The sequence below is a fragment of the Platalea leucorodia genome (genome assembly GCF_965183815.1).
Source record: "Platalea leucorodia genome assembly, chromosome: 8".
NCBI classification, from domain to species: Eukaryota; Metazoa; Chordata; class Aves; order Pelecaniformes; family Threskiornithidae; genus Platalea; species Platalea leucorodia.
The window spans coordinates 34,083,819-34,099,528 of NC_138830.1; the positions used below are offsets into that span (position 1 = coordinate 34,083,819).

Here is a 15,710-nt window from a genome sequence, read left to right on the forward strand (position 1 = left end):
GAAGAGCACGGGAGGTGTGTGACAGCCCCCATCACTCAGCTGCACTGGAGAACAGTCCTTGGTTGAACATCAGGGTCTTCGAGGCTCTGAAACGCACAGCCCCACCAGCCCCTACCTCAAGGGGAAGGAGAAGTACTTGTTCCCTGACTTGCAGTGGATTTGCTCCCATTGGATACGCAGCAGGAGCGCCGAGTCCTCAAACCCATCCACGATGTCCTGGAAAACAGATGCAGGAGTCAGTACCAGGAGGGTGGATCTGCCAGAGGAAGGAGTCAGCAGCTTCCTCTCCAAACCAAGTCAGAGACGAGGCCACTTGTGGCTGGAAGCCTCTGACTTCCTTCTGGAGGGTGATTTAGCTCATGCTCCCCCCAAAAGCATCTCTCCTTTCAACCCAGGAAAGTTGTCTTGCTCAGTGAAGAGAATTTCCCACTCTCCACCCTCAGCAGGACACCAGCTGGCTGGACGCCAGCTCTGCTCTTCTCCTGCTCTCCACACTGCTTGGGGACGCACCTGGAGCTCCCGCAGACACTGCCCTTCCAGCCTGCCAGACAGGTCCCCAACGCACCAGGCCAAGCTGATATGGAACGATGGGTCCTGAAGACAAAACAGGGATCAGATTGTGAGGGTTAAAGGAGGCTTTGCTCAATGCATGGAGCCACAGTGGGAGATCTGGTGTGATGCTGCCCTGTCTAGGATCGCAGAGGTAGGAGGATCCCAAAGCTGGGAGCTCCCTCTGCCAGCTCAACAGTTCAAAGCTGATACGGACAGTGCTGGAGGTGAGATGAGTCCTAAGGTCCCCAGCCTTTTTGAACATCAGTGGGCAAGGCTCCTTCGGCTGTGGCTGCACGGCTAGAAGGCGCATCCCCTGGGTGGTGGATAGGGGATCCCTCTCTGGAGGGTGCACCGGATAAAATTGAAGAAGGTGCCGCGAACCAACGCAGCCTAAGGGAAGGCCACCCTGACAGAAAAACCACTGGCCCTCCAAGTCATGGGGGTTGGGCAGGAGGCCAACTACCTCCTCCCGGGGGGAAAAAAAAAAAAAAAAAAAAAAAAAAAGTAGCAGAAACGATGAGCATCAACTCGGAGATGGAGAAAATCAGTAATGAAGTGAGGAGGAGGAGATGGAACTGGATCAGTCATGTCTTGAGGAAAAAAACAACAGAAGACTGCACTGTGGCCCTTGGGACTCCAGAGCATGCAGCCGCAGACCGATCGAAGTGGAAGAACGATGTTCGAGCCTTGTGTGCCTCCTGGCACTGAGAGAATTCAGATTCAGATGGGCAAGGCTGCCTGGTTCCCAGCCTCCCTGTGGTCAACTCTGCAGAAGCTTTTCCAAGTGCACAGAGAACCTCTCACGGACAGTCCTGGGGCGGGTAGGTGGGTCACTTCTGAATAACCCACAAGAGCTCCGTGCTCAGCTCTGGAGACAGAGAAATCAGGGTGTGGCCCTTCAAAATCCAAAACCTGTCCACAATGCTAGTACCAAGCAAAAAGGCTGGACTAATGCCCCAGGAAACTGCCCAAGGAAGAGGCATGAGCATCGCCCTCAGTCCCACAGTGCTCATCCTAAGCCTATTCTATCCTAGGACAACTCTGCTTCCACACACAGCAGGGCAGCAACCATGATGTACGGTCTGGTCCTTTGCCCCAGAAAGCCAATTCTCAAGAAGCCACCAGATAGTTAACATCCTTACTCTACTCCACAAGTGTCCTGGTTTCAGCTGGGACAGAGTTAATTTTCTTCCTAGTTGCTGGTACAGTGCCGTGTTTTGGATTTAGTATGAGAATAATGTTGATAACACACTGATGTTTTAGTTGTTGCTAAGTAGCGCTTACACTAAGTCAAGGACTTTTCAGCTTCTCATGCTCTACTGACTGAGAAGGCTGGAGGTGCACAAGAAGCTGTGAGGGGGCACAGCCAGGACAGCTGACCCAAACTGGCCAAAGGGCTATTCCATACCGTATGATGTCATGTTCAGTATATAAACTAGGGGAAAGCTGGCCGGGGGGCTGCTGCTCGGGAATGCTCATGAATCTTACCTTTTTTTCTTCCCGATTCTCTCCCCGATCCCACAGTGGCAGGGGGGCAATGAGTGAACAGCTGCGTGGTGTTTAGTTGCCTGACAGGTTAAACCACGACAACAAGATGTGATACATAAGTCATAGACTTGCGCTAGTCCCATTCTCAGCAAGATCGTGTTCAGGGTGTTAAGTATGAGCATCACTGACCAGCTCAGAGGAGACCATTTCAGAGTCTAACCTCCCCACTCCTGCTTATTTAGGGTGACCATTTCATGGACCTCTCGCAATGAACCAGCCAGTATCTCTGGACTGGCAGGGAAGTAAGTGGGAGAACCCTCACCTTGTAGAATGTGGGAAGGTCAAATTCCTCCAGAACTCTGTCCACCTCTGAGACCAGCTCCAGCAGCTGGAAATGCCCAGCGGACACCTCCAAGCCAATAAAGGTCCTAAAGAAAGACAAGGAGAGACAGCAAGCACCCTTTCATGCTGCAGAAAGCAGAACATAAGTATACTTAGCCCTGCATTCCTACCAGGCAAATTCCCTACCCCCTAACAAAAGATAATTTGAGGAATGCCAGGTTTAAGCATTGAAGGATGCGGGCCATATTCTCAAGAAAAACAGAAGTGAAGACATGGTAGCAGGGAGAAGAAGGACCGGATGATATAGCACGTAGATTTACTAGATCACCTTTAGGGACATGAAAACTCGTTTTCCAGGCAAAGGATGCGCTCGATGGATACATCAGCAGAGTGCTGTGCAGTGCAGGAGCTGCATTCAAGAAGCGGAAGTTGCCATAGGGGTTTTATGGTGGGAGAGGAAGCGGGGAACAGGAAGTACCAAGCTGGAGAGACGTGACAAAGAGGTACCTCCTCAAGGAGTATCTGGATGATGCTTTCTAGACTCCAGGAGGGGAGGGGAAGACTAAGTCTCACCCAGAATTCACTTCGTCCCGCCCATGACGATCACGGGCTGCCATTCCTGCTAGATTCAGCAACTTTTCACAATTTTAATCACCTTTGTTTTGACATTTAAACTACTTAATTGCATTCAGTTGGAATCAGGCTTCGAGCTGATGCCCAGGAGAATTAGCACCATCGAAGCTATTTCTCCCCAGCTCTTGGAAGACCTGCACTACAATTTCATGACTGGCACTGCTGCCAAAAGAGGTGGCCCCCGGCTCTGCTCACCCCAGGCTGCTCACGCTGGTGTGAGGGTTCACGAAACCACAAAACAAACCAGATGGGAGATGGCAGTGAACACGGCTGCCTCCTTTAGCTGCTGTGAAACCGTAGCATGAATCTAACCCCAGCAGAAAGGCCTGCCTCAGGTCATGTTATGAACAGATCTCTTCAGAAGACTGAAACCCTGCAGCCTGAGGTTCACCCATCACTAACAAGAGCAATGGCTTGCAGAGAATCAGCGCTGAAGCTAAGATTTGTGAAAGTGGCAGGGAAAGGTGTGAAACCTCTGGAGACAAGGTGATCGCATGCTGCCCCATCACACGGCTCAGCCCCGTCACCGGCACAGGGTGGGTGACACTTCCCATCCACCTAGCACCCTGCCCAGCCTTCTCCCAGGCAGGCAGGCTCTCCTGCTGCTCGCTCACCTGGTTTTATTCTGGTTGGTATAAACCTTCACTTGGTCAGCCACACAGAAGAACCTGAAATAAGAAAGATCCTATTTTAGCTAGTGGGGGAAAAAAAAAAGAAAAGAAAGAAGATGGGGAGGAGACAGGATTTCTACCGAGCTGTGGAAAGATAAAGGCAAATGCATGCTGCAACTGGACTAAACTGGTACAACCAGAACCTTTCTGGACTCAAATTAATCCATTCCCCCCCAGTTTCCAGCCCTCTGAAGCCCGGTCAGCGACAGAAGTCCTGAAGCACCTGATGCTCAGCAGGCACCTGAGCCAGATGTAAGTGATGAAACCATCTGTGGTTTACAGGATGGCACAGCTCTGGCCTCATCCTTGAAACCCAAGACCTGACTTGTCTGGTGCTGGATCCCAAGGCAGAGAGGAAAACTCCCCAGGGCTTTACTGGTGCAGCACCAGCTCCCAGAGATGACTTAGGGTGCCGGTGCTGGTGAAACACAGACCCTGAGGAAGCGCGAAGGGTGTGAGGTGTGAGGAGTGCCATTGTCCCTACCTGTCGAAGGAGGCCAGGCGCTCCTTGAGGGAGCGGACGAAGGGGTCTATCCAGTGGTAGCGCAGCACCACGCACTGCGAGAGGCTGAGGTGGAACTCCTCCATGGCAGCCAGCGAGGAGACATAGGTGCGAGCGCGGGAGACCAGGAGCTCCAGCAGCTCCAGGAATTCCTCCTGGACTCGGTCTGCGGGGCAGCGCGGTCAGAGCCGGGCCCCTCCCCGGAGCGCCGGCCGCGGATCCCCACCGGGGACAGGCGGGTCCCACGGGTCTCCCATCTCAGCCGTGCACCGGATGACCCCGGGGGCTCGTCGGGCCTCACCCGGATGGGCTCTGTCCCGGCCTCCCCTCCCGGTCCCATCCCAGGCCGCCGTTACCTACAGGGCAGGTAGACGTGGGTGGCCCAGTTGCCCCGCTCGTGGGGAAAGCCGCGGACGCGGCCGCCGTGCCGGGATCTGTCGTCGCTAACGGCCTCCTCTGGCTCCGGATCGCCCGGCAGGCCGGCGGGGACGGGCAGGCGGGGGCGGCCGGCGCTGCAGGGACCGGGGAGGAGGATGACGAGGCGGAGGAAGGCCGCGCATTCCTCGCCCGGCCCCGCTCGCTCCCGCCGTCCCCCCACCCCGCGCGAAGGGCCCGTCCCGCCGCCCCACGCCGCACCCACCTGGCCCGGGGGGGCCCCTGCGCGCCGCCGCCCCGGCGCCCCCCTTCCTGCTCCTCCTCCTCCTCCGAGCTGCTGTACCCGACCAGCGCGGCCCTCATGGCCGGCCCGGCCCCCCCGCGGCGGTGCCGGTGTCGGCGGCGGGGGCGCTGTTGTCGGCGCGGCCCGGCAGGGGGCAGCCGCCGCGGCCCGCCCCGCCCCGCCCCCTCCGCCGCGGCCGGCCCGGCCCGCTCCGCTCCGCTCCGCTCCCTCCCGCACCCCGCGACCGCCGCCGGCACCGGCGTCCCCTTCCCTCCCTTCCCTTCCCTTCCCTTCCCGCCGGCGGCCGCCGCCACGCCAGTGCGGGGCTCGGGCGGAGTGCGCAGGCCGCGGTCACGCCGGCGGCGAGCGGGCTGACAGGGGCCTCCCACCGCAGGTGAGGGGCCCAGCCGCCGCCGCCGCCCTTTGTGTGGGCCTCGCCGGGGCGGGGGCGGCCCCGGCCGGGCAGGGACCCCCCCACCGCGGGGCCTCCCGGCGCGGCGGCGGCGGCGGTGAAGGCCTTGGGGCGCCGTCACCGCGTTTGTCCGCAGGCCGGCGGGGCCGGAGGAACCGTCCCATGGGGAGAGGCGAGCGGCGGGACGGGCCTCGCCGCGGGCTGCGGCGGCGGCGGCTGGCCTCCGAGCTCCCCGGCCGCCCCCGCGTCCCGCGGCCCCGCCGCGCCTCTCCCTGAGGCGGCCTCGGCCCGGCGGTGGGAGGCCCGGACAGCGGGGAGCCGGGGGCAGGCGGGAGTCGGACCGGACCATGCCGGAGCAGGCCGTGCCGTGGGCCGCTTCTCCAGTTTGAAAGTACCTCTACTTTCCCATCTTCTCTCCTTAAATGGTTGTCGCTTCCCACCTCCCACGGAGGGATGAGTTAGGCTCGGAGCTGGCGCCGACTCGGGTACCCCTGCAGAGCCCTCGGTAAGCCAAGGTTGGTATTTCTTATTCTTCCCTGCTGGGGGGATGCAAAAGCTTCACCTCCCCATTAGGCTGGGTGGTCTGGGATGTCGTCGGCGTTGGGTTGCTCCTGCCATGGTTAACATTGCCTGTGGGGGAAGGTGGCAGCTGGGCTCTGCTGAAGTTTCATATCCCGTCGAGCTTGGATGCTCGGTATCATAACTGTGAGCCCTCCCTTCGTGTCAGCAGTCAAGGTGAGCTACCTGGGAGAAAGAGGAGATCCTGCATACTGGCAGGGCTGCAATGGCGCCTTTGGGTATTTTGCGCGTATAATTCTGTCGGCAGACAAAGTAATGCAGTGTCCCCATAAGCAGAAGTGCGGTCCAGTGCTGCCCAAGCTGTGGGCCATGATCCGATCTCAGCTGAGCACTGAGGGAGGTGGGGATGCTGAGAAGTGGGTTTCTCTGATGCTCCTTATCGCTTAGTTTTAAATACAGCAAACACCTTCCTGGAAGACCAGGGTTTTACTTGCCCTGGTGAGGGCAGGCGTTTTGATGCAGAAATGGGTGTGCTCTTGCAGTGTTAGGGGCTTATGGCCCAGGAGTGCTAGCTGCTGCTTCTTGCCAGGGCCTGGACCCTTCCCCTCTCTTGAGGTGTGTTGCCACTCACTGCTGCTATCTGCTGCTCACTGGTGGCTTTTACTCTTCTCTAAGTTGATATCAGGTTTTACTGGACATCTCTAGAAAGACTGGAACTTTTCAGTGAGCAAATCCCCTGTGATGCTCTGTAGTAAGTCCAGGCAGCACGTCTGGTGTAGGTTGTTCAGCTCCAGTGTACTTTTATTCCGTGGTTTGGTAGGAGGTTCAGCTGAGCCATTGCTTTAACACTTCTTTTATCTTCACAGAGAGTGCTGCACACGATACCTGTGGGTTCTGTGTTTTGTCTGCAGATAGGATAATGCTGAGGGCAAACCTTCCCCTGAGCGCTCTGGCTTTTCCTAGTCTACAAGTGCTGCCCGGAGAGGGGGAAGGCTCTTACATACATCCCTTGGGTAATGTGCCCGATACCTGAGCTGCAGAAGGAGCAGAACTGCTTCACAGGGGTGTTTCAGCTGGGGTGGGATCAGGTTGGGATCTGCTGTGATATCTGTAAAATCTAACCCAGTAGCTTCTTGATTGCACAATATTTGGCATACCTCAGCCCATGCAGAGAGACCGATGTTCTCAGCCAGTGCCCCCAGTGGGGCTGGGAGATCCAGCGACTGACAAGCATATGGGGTAACAGCTGAGCTGACTGGGACCCAGGCAGTTGTGCTGCCTCTCGTGAGAGCATGCCGCTCAAATGTGTGCCTGGCTGTGGCTGGGTAGAGCCTGACCCTTTCCAGGCTGAGCATGTCTTGTCCTGGGGCCTTTGCACAGCAGCAAGTGGGGCTCCAGTTCTGGTTAGCTCCCCCACACTGGCTTCCTGGTAGCTTTGCAGGGACACAGGAGAGTTTTCAAAGTGAGCCATGGGGGGAGGTTGCCTGTCTTTCCTCTAAGACCTGACATGAGCTGTCTTCTTCCTTGCAGAGAGAGCTGCTCCCTGGGCTGCCTCCCTCACCCTTCCCAAATGTGAGCACATCGCAGCCAGCACAGAGAAGGGCCTCCTCTTGTCTTCAAGGCACTTGTTTCTGCCTCCTGTTCTTTTGTCCAAAAAAGAAAAAGGCAAACCAAACCAGTCCACAAAGTACTTGTGCTGATCTAAGGAGGCGGCTGTGGAGTCTCAGTCACCTCTTTGCATCCCAAGATCCTGACTGTGGGCTGGATTTTCTGTCCTCAACTTCAGGGGATCAGCTACGGGGAATCAGGGTCTTGGATACTTTTGATTTTTGTTTTTACTTGAACCCTTTCAACCAAGAAGCTGAAGCTGTCACTGCTAAAATCCCGGGTTTTTTTCCCAAGCATGTCAGAAAGCTGGCAGCAGCAACCACAGCAACCACAGCAGCCACCACCACCGCAGCAGCACCACGCTGGGGCAGCTACCCTCCCAGAGCACTCCATCCCGCCCAGCACTGCTGACAACCCCTTGGGCTGTGCCGTCTACGGCATCCTGCTCCAGCCGGACCCTGGTCTGCAGCACCACCAGCACGCCCCCATCCAGGCTGGAGAGCCGTCCCACAAATGCAGCGTGTGTGGCCACGACCTCGCTCACCTCTCCAACCCCCATGAGCACCAGTGCTTGCCAGGCCATGACCGCTCTTTCCAGTGTACCCAGTGCCTGAAGATCTTCCACCAGGCCACCGACCTCCTCGAACACCAGTGCATCCAGGTGGAGCAGAAGCCCTTTGTGTGCGGCGTCTGCAAGATGGGCTTCTCCCTCCTGACCTCGCTGGCGCAGCACCACAACGTTCACAACGGCAACGCCATGAAGTGCTCTATCTGTGAGAAGACCTACAAGCCTCCTGAGGCAGAGCATTCACAACCTCTTGACCCCTCGGAGAAGCCCTACAGCTGCTCCATCTGTCAGAAAACCTTCAAGCACCTCTCAGAGCTGTCCCGGCACGAGCGCATCCACACAGGTGAGAAGCCGTACAAGTGCACACTGTGCGACAAGAGCTTCAGCCAGTCATCCCACCTGGTGCACCACAAACGGACGCACAGCTCGGAGCGGCCCTACAAGTGCACAGTGTGTGAGAAGACCTTCAAGCACCGCTCCCACCTGGTGCGCCACATGTACGCGCACTCAGGGGAGCACCTCTTCAAGTGCAACATCTGCGAGCTGCACTTCAAGGAGTCATCGGAGCTGCTGCAGCACCCCTGCACGCCCAGTGGGGAACGGCCCTTCCGCTGTGGCGAGTGCCAGAAGGCCTTCAAGCGCCCCTCAGACCTGCGGCAGCATGAACGTACGCACAGTGAGGAGCGGCCCTTCAAGTGTGACCTCTGCCAGATGAGCTTCAAGCAGCAGTACGCGCTCATGCGCCATCGCCGCACACACAAGGCCGAGGAGCCCTTCAAGTGCAATTTGTGCGAGAAGGGCTTCGTGCAGCCCTCACACTTGGTGTACCACCAGCATGTGCATGGCATAGAAAACCTCTTCAAGTGCAACGTGTGCCAGAAAGGCTTCAACCAGTCCTCAGAGCTGCTGCGGCACAAGTGTGTGCAGAACGCGGAGCGGCCCTTCAAGTGCACGGTGTGCAACAAGTCCTACAAGCGGGCCTCGGCTCTGCAGAAGCACCAGCTGGCGCATTGCGCCGAGAAGCCGCTCAAGTGCACGCTCTGCGAGAGACGTTTCTTCTCCTCCTCAGAGTTCGTGCAGCACCGCTGCGACCCGGCCCGCGAGAAGCCCCTCAAGTGCCCCGACTGTGAAAAGCGGTTCAAGTACGCCTCGGACCTGCAGCGCCACCGGCGTGTGCACACGGGTGAGAAGCCCTACAAGTGCCCTTCCTGTGAGAAGGCCTTCAAGCAGCGCGAGCACCTCAACAAGCACCACAGTGTGCACGCCCGGGAGCAGCAGTACAAGTGCATGTGGTGCGGGGAGCGGTTCCTGGACTTGGGCCTGCTGCAGGAGCACAGCGTCCAGCACACGGCCGAGGGCGCCTACCAGGTGGCTGCCTGCTTGCCGTGAGCCCCCTGCCCCTCGGCAGCTTTCAGCTTGCATGTGACGCTCCTGAGCCTTGGCCTCCCCTTCCCTCTCCTCGGTTGTAGATGGCCTGCAGGGAGTTCGGGGGAAAGGGGAGGTATGGTGGGTGGGCAGGTAAACTTTCCTCTGTCCTCTGTTGTTGAGGCAACAGATGATGTGAAAAACTCGAAGAGGTGGAGAGGAAAGGAGGGAAGTGGGGAGAGGAAATGATGCCTGTAGTTGCCTGGTATCCCCTGGACTGTAGCTCACGCTGTACCTGCAGTTCCAGTGCTGGGAGCTCAGCTCCCCACTGCGGGCACCAGCCCTTCACATGCAGCCTCTTTCCCCTGCCCCGCCTGGCGGGGTCGGCGGGGAGGGCTGCGTAACTCTCCTCCTGGAGAGGGCTCAGCAGCAAGGCAGAGCCAGCCTTCTCTTCTCTTGGGGTACGCTGCTCGGCGAGGAAGTAGCAGGTTTCCGCTGCTGGGATCTCCCACCTTTCTTGGTCCAAGCTCAATTGAGAGGACCATTTCAGATCGTTAGCATTGATTGACTGCCCCAGCCTCCCCTGCTCTCCTCCTTTCTAGAGTGTAGAAAGGGAAAAGCCATGTGGCTGCACAGGTCCAAAAAGCACTTTGGCATTGCTGCTTTTGCAGTTGCTGGCTGTCAGGCTCTGCAAGGGTTCTGAGTGAGCCTGCCCGCCCCCTGTCCCTGCCAGCAGCATGGGGAAGAGTAGCAAGCACTGTGCCGCTACCAGAGAGCGTGGCAAGGAGAGCCTCTGTGCCCTACTCCTAGCTGAGAGCCTGGCTTTTAAGAGCTGCTTCCTGAAGGACCTAGCTCTCCTGCTAAGACTTACCTCCAGCCCCCAGGCCCCTTCCCTCTTTGCATCACTTGGGCCGTTAGCATACCTCCAGGGGGGTCAGGCAAAGGGCCGTCCCAGCAGTTTGAACACTAAAGGGTGAGGCGAACACTATTAATAACCTACAGCTTCGGAGACGTTACCATCGCCGACGGTAACCCACACCGTGTGCCAGGGGCTTGGTGTCTGATTTGCTGGGGGGAACCAGAGCAAGCCAGGAGAATCCTTCCTGGCCTGCGGGCTCGGCTCCATGGGGAGGGGAAGGTTAGCAGTGGGTAAAGGAGGAGTGTATTTTTTTCCACCCTTGCAGGAGTCCTGTTTTACCCCTTTACTCTTTCTTTACCTCTTCTTTATTTTTCAGGTTTTGCACAGTTCTTGTAAACATCACTTAAAAATAAATTTCCCCTAGCAAGGTCAATGTAGCCTCAGGTGTTTTCCTCTGCAGGATTTTGCTGGCTTCTCATGACTGAGACACCCGTTACATGCCAGTTACATGCCTTGGAGGTTGAAGGTGTGCTTATTAAGTTGCCCACCAGCCTTTCCCTCTCTGTCTTTGGAGATACTAAGATGTTAAATATCCATCTGTGGAGATATTCAAGCCCTGACTGGATGTGGTCCTGGACAACCTGCTGTAGCTGACCCTGCTCGAGCAGGGGGTTGGACTAGATGATCTCCAGACGTTCTTGCCAGCCTAAGCTCTTCTGTGATCTTGGCTGGCCCTCATATGAGGTAGGAGCATTGTGATGAGCTATAATTAGTGAACAGCAGCCAGTAAGTTGCCCATGTGCTGCACAGGTGATTAGGACGAGCTTAATAAACGCTGTCTATGGCAAGTATAGACAGATTAACCTTGCAAAGAGTTGGGCTGTGCCTGCTTTGCTGGTACGGAATGCTCATCTGAAAGGTGGAGAAAGGCTTTCATTTCCATTTCCAGCACAGTGAGGGGGAATGGGGTGCATTTTCGGGGGCTGGGACAGTTCAGTGACAGGTCTGACCCTGGGGCTGAGTCTTCTTCGTGCGCAGCTTTAAGGAGGTTAAAGCAGACCTTGCTCTCTGCTGCCCAAGGAAGAGGGACTGATGGTTATCTTACTTCATGCTGCCTCAAAGATGTAGAACTTCCTACTGAGTTTTGTCTGTTTCTTTTTCCTTTTTTTTCTTTTTGCCTTTTTTTTTAAAGCAGTTTGTTAATATTCATTAAAAAATACTGTATAGTTTAACTTGATGTCATACTGGAACTTTAAAAAAAAAAAAGATGTGATAACTTGGATTTTTAAAGAGATCTTTGGTTCTAGGTAGCTGTTTTTTGCTGTTTAATATGTAGTAAGTTCAGTGTGTGCTTTACTGTAGGAGTAAAAATGAGGAGTAAAACCAAGGAAGGCTAATCCTGTCTTTACGGAAGGGCTTAGTGGTGATGGAGTCTGCAAGCATGGGACTGGAGCCAGCCGAGGAGCACAGCACCCACCTGAACCCTCACTCTGCTCCTGCCTTAGGCCGTGGTTAGCTCTGCTCTTGCCCAAAGCAGCCCGGTGCAGCTGCCTCAGGTCCCACAGAGCCGTGGGTTCAGCGGTCACCCTGACTGCTTGAGCACGGCACTGGCAGCCAGGATCAGAGGCCAGAGCTGGGAGCTTGCAGAGAGGCTCATCTTTAGTAAGAGGAGGGTGTGAAACGGAGGCTGCTGGAGCCTCCGCAGACTTTTGTGGCTGTATTTCTTTCTGGGGCAGCTGCTGGCTAGAGGAGGCGTTTGGAGAACTATTAGTGTGGCCCCGGAATGTCTGTGCCCTGCTCTCTTCCCTCCCCAGGGGCCCGGGTGGCTGGACAGCCTCGGGTGCTTGGGGCAGAGGAGGATTGTGGTGGGCCCCGGACACAGCTTGGCACCATGTGCTGGCCACAGAGCTGCCAGGTCCTGTCGCCTTGGTACCAGCTGGGCAGAGGGACTGTTGGGGAGCGTTTCCTCATGCTGAGCAGCTGGGAAGGCCCTTGGTGTCCCAGCGAGGAGCTCCGGTTCCACTTAGGACGTGGAAACAGCCAAGCAGTGCCCTGGGCAGAGAGAGCATCACTGGGGCTGTGCGCTTGGGGGCCCATGCCTGGGGGAGAGGGGATGCTGTAGGGAGCTCAGTGGGGACAAGTTCAGGTCCAGGTCATCAGCCAGTGCCTGTGAGTAGGTGCCTCCTGGTTCAAAAACGTCTTGGTGTGGCATTAGAGCATCATTAAGTAGGACTGACCATGGTGACTTGGTCTCTTCATCTTGTTTGCTGCCCTGCAACAGCCCAAATCCAGTAGAAGCCCACGGTGGTTTCTGTTGCCAGACCTCGATGCTGGTGGGTGGAGGACCTGTGCGGAGCGGCCAGCTGAGCAGCTGCTGAGAGCCTCGGGTATATTTTTACAGGGAGATTGTCTAGTTGAAAGCAGCTGTGTTGCATACAGGCAGGCTAGAGGAGCAGGTCAATCTTCATTGCTGTGCCTTTGGGTCATGTTTTGTACCGTGAGGTGAGAGGTGATGGAAATAGCAGGAGGCATGTGAGCATCAGGAGCGCGGTGCTGGGTGGGGAGGCAGGGGCTGGCATGGGGGGCTGATGTCCCCATGGCATCACACCGCGAAGGGCTCTCTGCTAACTGCTGGTGTTTCCTTTTCAAACCAAAGAGCAGTTGCGGCCAAAGCCTCTTGGGAGTAAAACATGTTTCTGCTCTGTACCTGTGTTGCACTTCTGACATTTATTTCAAGAGACTTTCAGGCTTCTTCATGCTGCCTCTGCTTGGTCTCTTGCATCACTCATCGCCCCACAGCACCCAGGAGGGTCGCCATGCTGGAGCTGGTGTTGTGTCAGCCTTGTGACAAGTGCTCACATGTGTCTTCAAGACCTGGTTGCCAGACCACCTGAGGATGCTCTGTAGGGCTGGAGTAGGGGATGGTCCCTCCCAAAGGGCTGTTCTCTTCAGCAGGCAGCCTGAGCATAGGATGCCACTGGGGAGGCGGCAGGGAGGGTTAGGCTGGCCAAAGGCAGCATGGATGTTGTCCAGGAGATAAATCCTGCTCTCTAGGGCTGCTGTTCCTCTGGCTACCTGGATTCAGGAAGAAGATAGTCTGTCACCTGGGCTTTTTTCGATCTTCGCTTCCCCTTACCCTACCTACAGGATGCCTTTAGCTGTGTCTCAGCCCCTTCCCCTCCACAGCTATTTTGCTTATACTTTTATAAGACCTTCTAGGCTTCTTTACCCTTTGTTCAATTCTTTATTTGTAAGCAGTGGTTTGGTTTTCATCCCTTTTTCCATTTTGATTGTGAGGTCTCTTCCCCCTCTCCTGCCCCACCCTGGCCCCAAATTCCTCTCCCAGGCTGGATCCAGGTGATACCAAACCACTGATGATGAGGTCAGATGTTTGGGACCTGAATCTTGCTGAAATCCAGTGGGTGCTTCTGGTCCTTCCCCTGTGAGGTCATCCATCTCGCTGGGCATGGGCGATGCCTGTGGCCTGGCATCTTGGCTGGCTGGGTCATGTCCATGGTACAGCTGGCTCTGGCAAGCAAGTCCAAGCCAGGAACAGGAGCCAGAGCAGAGCTGTAGGTAATGGGCACTGGGGTGAGAGTGGCCTTTTCCATGGTGGGTCCCTTTGCCACATCTCCAAAGCTGGGGTTAAGTCAGTGAAGGGCTGTCAGACGTTCCTGGGGAGAAGTCATGGTGCTGGGGTAGGGCTGGACCACTCAGTTCCCCTGGGAATGCCTGCAGAGCGGCTGTGTGCATCAGGCAGGTGGCTGAGCTGAGTTAGCCGTGGCATGGACACACCTGGGATTGTGGGTATGCCCAGGCAGCCCTGCCAGCTCTCTGGGGAGCAGATGCCATCCCCATGATTTGGGTGGGAAGACAGGCACACTCTGGTCTTGGGACCCATGCGCTGGAGTGGGTGGCGAGGGGGAAAGCATCCTCTGACAGTGGTTTGGGACCATGTCTGAGTGTTCAAGCCTAACCTTGCACTGTTAGAAGGGAGGAGAGCACTTTCTACTCTTCCCTTGGGTATTTACTATCAAGTCCAGGCTGCAGCCAGAGCCTGGCTGTTAATAATAAGCAAAAACCCCTTGTTCTTCAGAGTTTGACTCTTCCTTTGTTGGGTGGTGAGTTCATGTGTGGGAAGGTTCCTGCACACGCAGGCGTAATGCTGAGATGCAATAATGGCAGGCCGGCAAGGTTTGGGGACAGTGGCTCTCCTGTGGGCCCTGGTGAGCCTGGCTTCTCCCCAGCTGCCAGGGTCCTTCTGCAGCATCTCCCGGCAGCCGCCTCTGCTGCTTTCTGGACGTGGAGATGCTGCTCCCGCAGCGTGCCCAGGGTGCTCAGCGGGGAGAGCAGGACTGCAGGTGGGAGCTGGACCATGGGCTTGTCTCCGAATGCCTCCGAGCCATGGATCCGAGGGGTTTCATGGCCAGTGAGGTTCTCGGGCTTCTCCTAACCTGCACTCGTGCCTCTGGCAGAGTTCCCAGGGCCGTGGGAAGTTGCAGCCAAGGATGATGGGGTTCATGTGGCTTGCAGTGCCTTTAACACTGCTCTCCATGTGTTTCTAAGATGATATCCATGTATGTGTGTATATATATTGTATTAACACATCCTGCTCTTCTGTGTGAGTGTCAAATGGTTTTGCTTTACTAATAAATTTATAGTTATTTATACCTTCCTGTGGATGTGTAAGATTTCTGGAGCAGAGGCTGTCTGCTGGGCACCGCCTCCCCTGTCTGTCTTTGTGCTCTGTCTGGCTCTGCTTGATTTTTTTTTTTTTTCCATGTTTTCTTTCTTTCCCCTGAACTTTTCTGATGGAGAAATTATGGTTCATCCACCTGGTAACCAAAAGTTGAGACGCAGGGTACGGGCGGGCTCCCAGGGGCCGAAAGCAAAAGCAGGCAGAGTCTGCAATGTGGTTTTGCCCCTTGCTAGAGGTTGGACTGCTCCCTCCTCGGAGCACAGGTTGCTGCTGGGGCTTCAGGGCAGAAGCAAGCACGACTGTCCGCCTGCCAGAAAGGAGCGACTGTTTAGGAGGCAGAAGCTGATGCATGTCGTGCTTCAAGGACCCCAGCCCCACACACGACTGTTTCAGCTTTCCCAGAGGTTTTTTTTCCATACCCCCCCATCCTGGGATAGCAAGAGAGGAGCCCATTAACTGCAGATGACCTGACTTGCTCCATCCCACACCCAGGCCAGGTGAGATGTGTGTTTGTCTGCAGACCACTGAGAAAATGCTTCTGGCTGAATGTTTGGGAAGGGGATGGGATGGGAAACCGAGGCAAGAGTGGGGACAGCACTTGCCCAGGATCCCACGGATGGGAGGCATCTTGGCATCCCTTCTTGGCTAGCTGCTCCATTCAGAGCTCTTAAATTACAGCAGAGAGGCACCTGGGAGGAGGAGGAGGGATGTCCACATCTCTGGGAAGGGACAGGACTCCCTCCCCCTTTGCTGACACTGATACCAGTTCACCGGTCCCTCCATGGCAGCTGTGCTGAGTCCCAGGAGAGCGTTAGTGCCACAGAGCAGAATCAT

The 15,710-nt window shown here is 56.3% G+C and overlaps 3 protein-coding genes across 13 annotated transcripts in view; 2 read left to right on the forward strand and 1 right to left on the reverse strand.

The window, feature by feature from the left end:
• Nucleotides 1-90: 90 nt before the first annotated feature.
• On the reverse strand, nt 91-4,933 carry USB1 (U6 snRNA biogenesis phosphodiesterase 1). Of its 3 annotated transcripts, XR_014229045.1 has the most exons (8): nt 4,829-4,933; nt 4,549-4,700; nt 4,171-4,354; nt 3,630-3,683; nt 2,363-2,468; nt 2,041-2,120; nt 511-1,420; nt 154-216 (listed from the first exon to the last, which is right to left on the reverse strand). XR_014229045.1 is itself a non-coding variant. In XM_082320276.1 (7 exons), exons 1-7 carry the CDS (start codon nt 4,924-4,926, stop codon nt 112-114), a joined length of 783 nt encoding a protein of 260 aa, XP_082176402.1. In that variant the 5' UTR covers nt 4,927-4,933; the 3' UTR covers nt 91-111. The 3 variants fall into 3 exon arrangements, 2 of the variants coding, with proteins under 2 accessions (XP_082176402.1, XP_082176403.1); XM_082320276.1 differs by lacking the exon at nt 2,041-2,120 and having other exon boundaries at nt 91-216; nt 511-594; XM_082320277.1 differs by lacking the exons at nt 2,041-2,120; nt 2,363-2,468 and having other exon boundaries at nt 91-216; nt 511-594.
• Nucleotides 4,934-5,054: 121 nt separating this feature from the next.
• Nucleotides 5,055-10,823, forward strand: ZNF319 (zinc finger protein 319). Of its 3 annotated transcripts, none has more exons than XM_082319714.1 (3): nt 5,055-5,773; nt 7,308-9,321; nt 10,554-10,625. In XM_082319714.1, exons 2-3 carry the CDS (start codon nt 7,681-7,683, stop codon nt 10,599-10,601), a joined length of 1,689 nt encoding a protein of 562 aa, XP_082175840.1. In that variant the 5' UTR covers nt 5,055-5,773; nt 7,308-7,680; the 3' UTR covers nt 10,602-10,625. The 3 variants fall into 3 exon arrangements, with proteins under 3 accessions (XP_082175840.1, XP_082175842.1, XP_082175841.1); XM_082319716.1 differs by lacking the exon at nt 10,554-10,625 and adding an exon at nt 10,752-10,823 and having other exon boundaries at nt 5,056-5,773; XM_082319715.1 differs by lacking the exon at nt 10,554-10,625 and adding an exon at nt 10,638-10,719 and having other exon boundaries at nt 5,056-5,773.
• Nucleotides 10,824-10,831: 8 nt separating this feature from the next.
• CNGB1 (cyclic nucleotide gated channel subunit beta 1) overlaps nt 10,832-15,710 on the forward strand; it is a 41,996-nt gene continuing 37,117 nt past the window's right edge. For 6 of the 7 annotated variants that reach the window (XM_082319700.1, XM_082319706.1, XM_082319705.1 and 3 more), the window contains exon 1: nt 10,832-10,921. The gene's annotated coding sequence lies outside the window, so the exon portion shown is untranslated. Of the gene's footprint in view, nt 10,922-15,269; nt 15,374-15,710 lie in introns of all 7 variants that reach the window. The other variant, XM_082319704.1, reaches the window with a different exon arrangement.

Coding starts and splice junctions, on each gene's coding strand:
- USB1 (XM_082320276.1), bottom strand. CDS start 4,926: ATGAGGGCCGCGCTGGTCGGGTACAGCAGCTCGGAGGAGGAGGAGGAG. Junction 4,355..4,548: donor CACCCACGTCTACCTGCCCT/GTAGGTAACGGC, acceptor GCTGCCCCGCAG/ACCGAGTCCAGGAGGAATTC. Junction 217..510: donor AGTGTCTGCGGGAGCTCCAG/GTGCGTCCCCAA, acceptor TCTGTTTTCCAG/GACATCGTGGATGGGTTTGA.
- ZNF319 (XM_082319714.1), top strand. CDS start 7,681: ATGTCAGAAAGCTGGCAGCAGCAACCACAGCAACCACAGCAGCCACCA. Junction 9,322..10,553: donor CGGCCGAGGGCGCCTACCAG/GTGGCTGCCTGC, acceptor TTTATTTTTCAG/GTTTTGCACAGTTCTTGTAA.